Source organism: Olea europaea, unplaced genomic scaffold (assembly GCF_002742605.1).
Source record: "Olea europaea var. sylvestris unplaced genomic scaffold, O_europaea_v1 scaffold661, whole genome shotgun sequence".
NCBI classification, from domain to species: domain Eukaryota; kingdom Viridiplantae; phylum Streptophyta; class Magnoliopsida; order Lamiales; family Oleaceae; genus Olea; species Olea europaea.
Window position 1 is genome coordinate 37,537 of NW_019264985.1, and position 8,184 is coordinate 45,720.

At 35.8% G+C, this 8,184-nt stretch overlaps 1 protein-coding gene across 2 annotated transcripts; it reads left to right on the top strand.

The window, feature by feature from the left end:
- Window positions 1–783: 783 nt before the first annotated feature.
- On the top strand, window positions 784–5,604 carry LOC111390214 (amino acid transporter AVT6A-like). Of its 2 annotated transcripts, none has more exons than XM_023015221.1 (6): window positions 784–889; window positions 1,589–2,117; window positions 2,216–2,368; window positions 2,939–3,142; window positions 3,717–4,182; window positions 5,141–5,604. In XM_023015221.1, the coding sequence occupies exons 2-6, from the start codon at window positions 1,682–1,684 to the stop codon at window positions 5,277–5,279; spliced, it is 1,398 nt and encodes a 465-aa protein (XP_022870989.1). In that variant the 5' UTR covers window positions 784–889; window positions 1,589–1,681; the 3' UTR covers window positions 5,280–5,604. The 2 variants fall into 2 exon arrangements, with proteins under 2 accessions (XP_022870989.1, XP_022870988.1); XM_023015220.1 differs by lacking the exon at window positions 784–889 and adding an exon at window positions 1,077–1,504.
- The last annotated feature ends 2,580 nt before the right edge of the window (window positions 5,605–8,184 follow it).

Here is an 8,184-nt window from a genome sequence, read left to right on the forward strand (position 1 = left end):
CAAACCATGGCTGTTAATAGATTAATAGGCAAACATGAAAAGAATGAATAGATTGTCTTATTTAAATAAAAAAATTTAATTTTTTGGGACCTTAATATTTACGGCATAAGAAAATGTCTGTCTACTTTTTCTTTCAAGGGACTTCAATAATATGTATTAAAAGCTGGAAACGAAATGAGTCTCATAAATTGAAATTGCTTTATATTTGATTAAACATAGAGAATTTTTTTGGTTGAGATTTTTTTCGTGTGAAAAATAATATTTTTATGGAATTTTTGTTTAAAAAGTAAAAATAAATTTAAGGAAACGACAATCTAAACTAATATAATTATTATATTATTTTTTCTAGTAATATTTTGTTAGATCTATTCATAGTTGGTGTCGAGAATTTAATTACATGTACCACATTTAAAAAAATGCACCTCTTTCATTTAATTAAGAAACACTCGAAAAGAAAATAAAACAACAAACAACTCCAACAATGCTATTTGTAAACACTGAAATACAATAAATCATATATAAATAATTCTTCTCAATCTCTAGAAGCAATGTCATCAATAAGTAAATTTATGTTTAAGGGAAAAAAATAACTTAATAAATATTTGTATTATTCAATTCTTATATACTTTTCTACTGCAATGAAATGTCAAATGTCTTGTTTAGAGCAATACCTATAAATTCACTTTAATCATATTCCATAATCTTATCCTGCCAAATCATTTTCCATGTAATCTTATTCTTCTAATTTAATTCGATGTGTACAGAAAGGAATTCATTCACATGTTAACCACTTTAAAAAATCCCACACGGTTAGCCGTATAAGTTCCATCTCAAAACATGCATTGATAAGGACGTCAAAGGTCGTCTCTTTGAGTAGCATAAATCTATGGTAAAACAAATACACCCTCAAATCTCAATATACAGAATTTGTCAAATTTTTTAGAGCAGACTACATGGAATAATTGAATTTTTTAATATATGTATAGCACTGTTTTTTGATGGACTTGTCTCAGTCAATGAAGCTGTAGTGTACGTATAATTGTTAATTAACTATTCATGGAAAAAGTTGCGTGGAGCATTTGCTCTGCCTAATTATCTATGAGTTTTGCAGCCCCCTCGCAAGATGGGGGGCCGCTATTTCCATTTCCTCTATATATATGAACATCATAGTTGAGGGGCTTAAATTAATTATCGATTTGACTGTTGGCTTTTGATTTCTTGAATATAAGCACGATTTCTGAAAATTTTAGTTCTGGGTCTTGGATTTCTTGTTGAATTCTCCCTAATTCCACCCTAATTTTCGTGTGTTCAGATAAGATCCCAGAAAATTTGAGGGCTTTTCTGAACTCGGTTTACAAATTCTGATTATTTCAAGATTTGCTTTGCTTTTATTTTTTTTTATTTCTTTGTTTCGGCATTGAGATTACTGTTTTTTGTCAGTCAATTTCAATTTCTGTTTTCTTCTGAAAGAATCTTGAACCAAAAGAACTATTAGATTTTTCAGGTAAAAAGATAATTGTTTTGTGGAACTTTTACAATTGTATTAAATCCAAGTGTTAGAAGCTGATTCTTCAAGCTTTCTCTTCAGATCTCTTTGCTCAAGGCTCCCAAGACTTTGATCGCTGTATATTTACTCCAAAGTTCCAATCTTCATTAGTAGTGTTTATCAAATAGTTCAAAGATGACGACTGGAACCCTTAAACGATCGAAAGAAAAGAAGTCGAGGAAGAGCAAACAAGTAGTTATTGTTGATGAAAAGTCTCCTTTATTGCCCACAAAGAAGCACGAGGCAGACGGTGGGTCTGATGAATTCGATGGAGCCTCCTTTAGCGGGGCAGTGTTTAATTTATCGACCACGATTGTTGGAGCTGGAATCATGGCATTGCCAGCAACAATGAAGGTTTTAGGACTTGTTGTTGGAATTGCTATGATCATCTTTATGGCATTCTTGACAGAGGCTTCCATTGAGTTGTTGCTTAGGTATAGTAGGACTGCAAAATCAGTTTCTTATGCAGGTCTAATGGGGGATGCTTTCGGAAAGTATGGCAGAATGTTGATACAAATCTGTGTAATAGTTAACAACATTGGCGTGCTTGTTGTATACATGATTATTATAGGTATTTCTTCAATTTAATTGAGTTATCTATTCATTTTTATCTGTTTTTCATTTTCCATATTGATCCACGATGTTTTTATTGATTGCTGCGAACTGAAGGTGATGTGCTTTCTGGAACCACTTCAAGTGGAGTTCATCATGCTGGTGTTCTTGAAGCTTGGTTTGGACAGCACTGGTGGAATGGAAGATTTTTTGTTCTTCTCTTTACTACCCTGGCTGTATTTGCACCATTGGCCAGCTTAAAGCGAATTGGTGAGTTGCTCATCTTTTAAATCGGAAAATATATGGAAGTTAATACTTGGATGTCTTGATTATTAAGTTCAGCACACCAAATGAATGTTAAATCCTGTTAACATTTAATAAGCAGAATCTGGGAATTGGTTGGTTGAAGTTGTCTGAGAGGCTTACTTCAGTGGTAGTATTCATCTTCTGAGTTATATAATGATTGATCCCAGATGGCTGATGTAGAGTTCTTAGTAAATGGATTTTAACTTTTTTTTTTTCTCTTAATAAGAGAGTTCTTAATTGAAATCTGGCCTGACTATCAGAGAAATATATAAGCCCATGAATGATTCCCAAAATTGTTTGAAGAAAAGGATTTGAAGGTTTTTGTCGAAAAAATTTACTCTCTTATTTCAATGTAGATCCAGCATTATAGTCCGACTTCCCCATCCCACGAAGGATGATAGTTATTTTCTGCACCTATAAAATACATTAGAAGTAATCATTTTTTCTTCTGCTTCCTGTTACCTCTTGATACTAGTGGAAATTGAATATTGGTTTCTTGCAGTAACAGTTAGTGTTTTTCATTTGTGGTTGCAGATTCATTGGGATACACATCTGCGTTATCAGTTGCATTGGCTATTGTATTCCTCGTTATTACTGTCGGAATTACTGTCTACAAATTAATAAGTGGAACTGTTTTGATGCCTCGATTGTTTCCCAATGTTACGGATCTTACATCATTCTTGAACCTCTTTACTGTAGTTCCGGTTCTTGTGACTGCATACATCTGTCACTACAACGGTATGTTCATCTGATATCAAGATTTGTTTTCTGCTAGTTAATGCTTCATTTTGGAGATGCTAGGATACTGAAAAAATACATGGTTAAGGATATGCAAATCAGATTAACACAGACTATTATTCGCGCCATTGGGTAGGTGAAAACTCTGCAGCCTGAACCTATTACCTCCAGAGCAATTTGATGACAACTTTTTCCCAATTATTCTGTTTTCTGGCTTCTGCTTTTAAATTATAAAGAGAGAACAAAGAAACACACTCCAATGAACATCTGGTTTTCTTCTTGTATGTTATCAGATAAAAATAGGTTTTGACAGAGAAAATTGTTTATTGTCGGAAACACTAGAAAAATTTGGTTCTTTGCATTAGAACTGAACATAAACTCTCTAAGTAGAAACAGTTTAGGCAGGCATCCACATGCTTCCTTAATAATGACTAAATTTTACTGCTATTTCAAACTACGCATGAAAGAATGGACGGAGGCCCTAACAAGTTCAAGTTATTTGGGTGTTTTCTCTCCAATACAAATGATCATTTTACCTACCATTGTCTATTCTAATGAAGTGAAGGTTTTGCAGTTCACTCAATAGACAATGAACTTGAAGACAATACACAGATAAAGGCAGTCGTGCGAACAGCCCTCTCTCTATGCTCAAGTGTTTATGTATTGACAAGTATCTTTGGGTTCCTCTTATTTGGTGATGCTACACTTGATGATGTACTTGCCAACTTCGACACGGATCTTGGAATTCCATATAGCTCCCTGCTTAATGACATTGTTCGTGTTAGTTATGCTGCACACTTGATGCTTGTCTTTCCTATCGTTTTCTATCCGTTGCGGATAAACTTGGATGGCCTCCTCTTTCCATCTGCAAGGTCTTTGAATTCAGACAACTTGAGGTTTGCATCGCTTAGCGTTGGGCTCATTGCAGTAGTCTTGCTGGGTGCAAATTTCATACCCAGCATATGGGATGCTTTCCAGTTTACTGGAGCAACGGCGGCCGTTTGCATTGGTTTCATCTTTCCTGCTGCAGTTACTCTCAGGTAACCATGACTTCTCTACTATTGGGACCACTGTAAGATAATAATGATGCATCCTTGTTTTGCAAGTTTAAGAATCTGGAGTCTACTGCTCGTAGAAATACATTGAATTGTTTATAAGTTGGATTGTACACCACTGGACACTGAAAGAAGCTAAAATCTTGTTTCTGTGTTCTGAACACGTCATCTAGGTTTAAAGACGTAACATGACAACAAGGTAAATTTGCAGATGACTTACTGTGGAAGTATTTATTTGGAGAATTTGAAGGCCATATTTCTGTGTCGTATTTAAAGCATAATACAAAATCTTCTCCGTACAAAATTTATAAGCCATCCATTCTAGTTTTAAGTTTCCATGATAGTAAATGCAGAGGAAAACTGTTTGCTTTATAAGCATTAGCATCTTCTTTCGATGATGGTAAATGCAAAGGCCCTGTTTTCATTGTTGAGAATGTGAGAACAGAAATGGCTGTCCACTTCCATGTTGATTTCGTCTTCTGGAGCACTATTAGTTGAGCAACGTTTTAGTAACCTTTGCCATGTACTCCTTGGAGAAAAAGTACCTTGGAGCTCATTTTCTACTAGAATTGGATAGGACTGGACACTACGGTGGACATGATTTTCTCTTTTTTTTCTTAATTCTTTCTAATGTTCCTATAGTCCATCTTCTCAAACATGCTATTGATGAATTGAGGACTTGATAATCCTTAGGTTAGTTTTTATTGGCACAATTTAACTGTGCCACAAAATTTAGGATTAGTTTGTGTAGGACTGGAACTGACCGACCACAATTAGTTGCAGAAATTTATGTTCTCCAGAGTTTAAACCATGTTCTACACAATTGCCAGGGGTGTAAATATATGTAAAAACCTTTTTTTGAGTCTCTTCCTTGTCTTATTTTTGGGACCTATAAGTCCAAAATCTCATCTAGTGCCTCAAATTGTTTTTCTTGATGTTGTAGGGATCGATATGGCATAGCAACGAAGAGAGACAAAATCTTATGCATATTCATGATTGTCCTTGCTGTGTTCTCCAATGCGGTGGCGATATATAGTGATACCTATGCCTTATTCAAGAAGAACCCAACTCAGAGAGCGTGATCTCCTTTCGCTCGACGATGCATTGAATCCCTGAGAAAATGCGGTCTAGAGCTTCTCTCGAGGCAGGTTTTAATAAGTATCTCCATATCGGCTCAACTTTAAACGTTGAGCAGCTTTTCTGGAAGTGTGATTTGTGAAGTTCATGCTACTTGACTCCACCTGTATTATTTTGTTGCTGTGTGTTTTCATATATATTGTACACTCTGTGTATACACTAAATGTGAGAAGTTGTTCTATAGTTATGCATTCTGTTTACCCAGTTTGGTTCATGATGTAATATTTATATTGTCAGTAACAATTACTTGCCAGTTTGGGTTATAGATTATTAGATTATTTTCGGAAACTTATTAACTCGAGGACATGCTCTGCAGCACTACAGCTCGGATAAGTAGTTAGACCGATAGTTTTCCTCCCAGCCCCGTGAGCGAATGGGTATTCTTTAACCACAAAACTTAAATAATAATAATAATAATAATAATAATAATAATAATAATAATAATAATAATAATTGGTTTCCTTTGGGCTTCAACATGGAAACACCTTTTAGAGTTTAGGTCTATCCAGTACATCATCTTGAAAATAAGATTATTTAAGTCCAATCAATATGAGTTATAGTTATTTCAAGCTCTAAAAGGCTAGCAATTCGGCAATGGTTCATTCCACCGTTAGAAAAGGGGTTGAAAGCAGTCTATCGGTTTCAATCCTAAACAAAACAGTATGTTACTGTCATCTTTCTAGTAACTTGATAATAAGTCAGTAGCGAGTCAATTTACTAAAGAAAATGCAGCCTCCTACCTTCTTTTGCATCCTTGAAAGGGTGGATTCCCCCTGTAGAGCCTTTCTAGAGAAAGGAAAGCTCCAACTAGTATATTTCAACATGTATAGAATTTAATACAAATAAATGTACAAACACAGAAATCTATATTTTTTTAATACTTAACAAAGTTCTTGATATCTATTCTCTAGAGAAATATAATCCAAATCAAGTCTTCTATTGTGTGGTTTATAGTCTCTAAACATCACGTTCTTCTAGTTCATCCAAAGTTTTATGCTAAATATTGTTGTATTAAGCTTACAATCTACAATTATGGATTTTGATACAATGATTTATCTAATTTTGGAGAATAACGTTTTTCATCAATGCCCATCTACTATTTTGTATTGATGCGATTAATAATTATGATAGTTCAACATTAGCTACAATGTCAGAAGTTCACAAAGGGAGGCACTGACAACTCTGAGAGGAGGGCTGGAAATGAATTATCTCTTCTGGAGGGATGTGCAAAACAAGGACCCTACTAGTTTAAAAAATGATAAGGCATGAGATTATCAATGAAGAATTGAAAGATCATTAAAATAGGGCCACTCGTGGACTCACACCTCCTAAAATGTAACAAGGAAGGTATCTTACCTCCTATTCAATGGATTACCAGGTCGAACAGTCAACCTCCCTCAATCTTGGACAAGTGCTAGCTGCGGCGACACTAAATGCAATACTTGCCTTGGCATATGAGGAAGTGAACCTTAATGCTGAAACCTACCAAAGAAAATCAAACCAACGATTCTCTCATATGGGGGACAGGCAGATAATGAAGTGCTGAACCTAGAAATAGGAATGAAACAACTCTCTATTGTACCTACCACCACTCTTACAGACATAATACCATCGATTGAAGGGATATCGCATTGCATACTCAAATTGACAATAGAAGGAGGAACAGGCATCCCCGAGAAGACATCTTGTTAGGAATGATGCCCAACAAAGGTGGGAGAATGATAGAGAAGGACCCAGAGAATGGCAAAGGTAGAGGAGGAGCCCCTAATCGATGATGGTTGTAAACTCATTCGAGAAATAGACACAATTTTTGGAGGCATATATGTTGGGAGAGAAACCAGAAATGCACAAAGAAGCTATGCAAGGGAGGCCAAGGATTCCTTAATTATGAGCTTCATAGTCAACATGTCAGTGCGCACTATCCACATTGTGACGCCTTAGTCGTGAGGGTCGTTGTAGCTTGAAATGGACTCAAAAGAATGTTGGTGGACAGCGAAAGCTCGATTAACATAATATTTGGAGCAACTTTTGTTAAATTGGAAGTTGATCATGAGCTGACCTCGACGAACTCCTCTTTGTACAATTTTACTCGCGACATATTGTCCTAAGAGGGAAAATCACTCTAGCAATAGAGATGGGGACGACGCCATTAATTGCTCATTAGTTTATGGAGTTTTTGGTAGTGGACAAATGTTCTACCTACCATGGAGTGCTTGGGAGGCAAGCATTAAAGGAGTTATGGGCCGTCACATCTATCTACCACTTATGTATGAAGTTCCCAATGGAAAACGGTATCGCCACAATCATAGGTGTTCAAAGGAGTGAAAGAAAATACTACTCAATCTCCATAAGGAAAACCGAACCAAGAGACGTCAATGTAATTCTAATGGATATTGACATGGATGAAAATCCTAAACAAGGGCAAAACCCTGAACAAGAGGAGGATGTCAAGATGGTAGAAGCATCTAAAGAAGATATAACCCTAAAGAAGGGAGAGCTGCTGAAGAAGTGGCTAATTTTGAAGATCTAGATCATCGCATAATTGATTGCGAACCTCAAATAGCCTTGGTTGATGGGTTGATGAGTTAGAGAGTTTCATGGTAGATTTCTTGGACCCTTACAAATCGTTACAGGCTGTAAAAAACCTGCCAGCAGAAGTTAAGGAAAAGTTGAAGTGTTTCTTGCTTGACAATTTGGATATCTTTGCATGGAAACACGAGGAAATGGTTGGCATTGATTCAAAAGTTACTTGTCACCATTTAAAAATTGATTCCAAAGATACCCTTCACAGTCAGAAAAGAAGGGCCCTCAACCTAGAAAGGTATGAGGCACTAAAGGATGAAGTAAAAA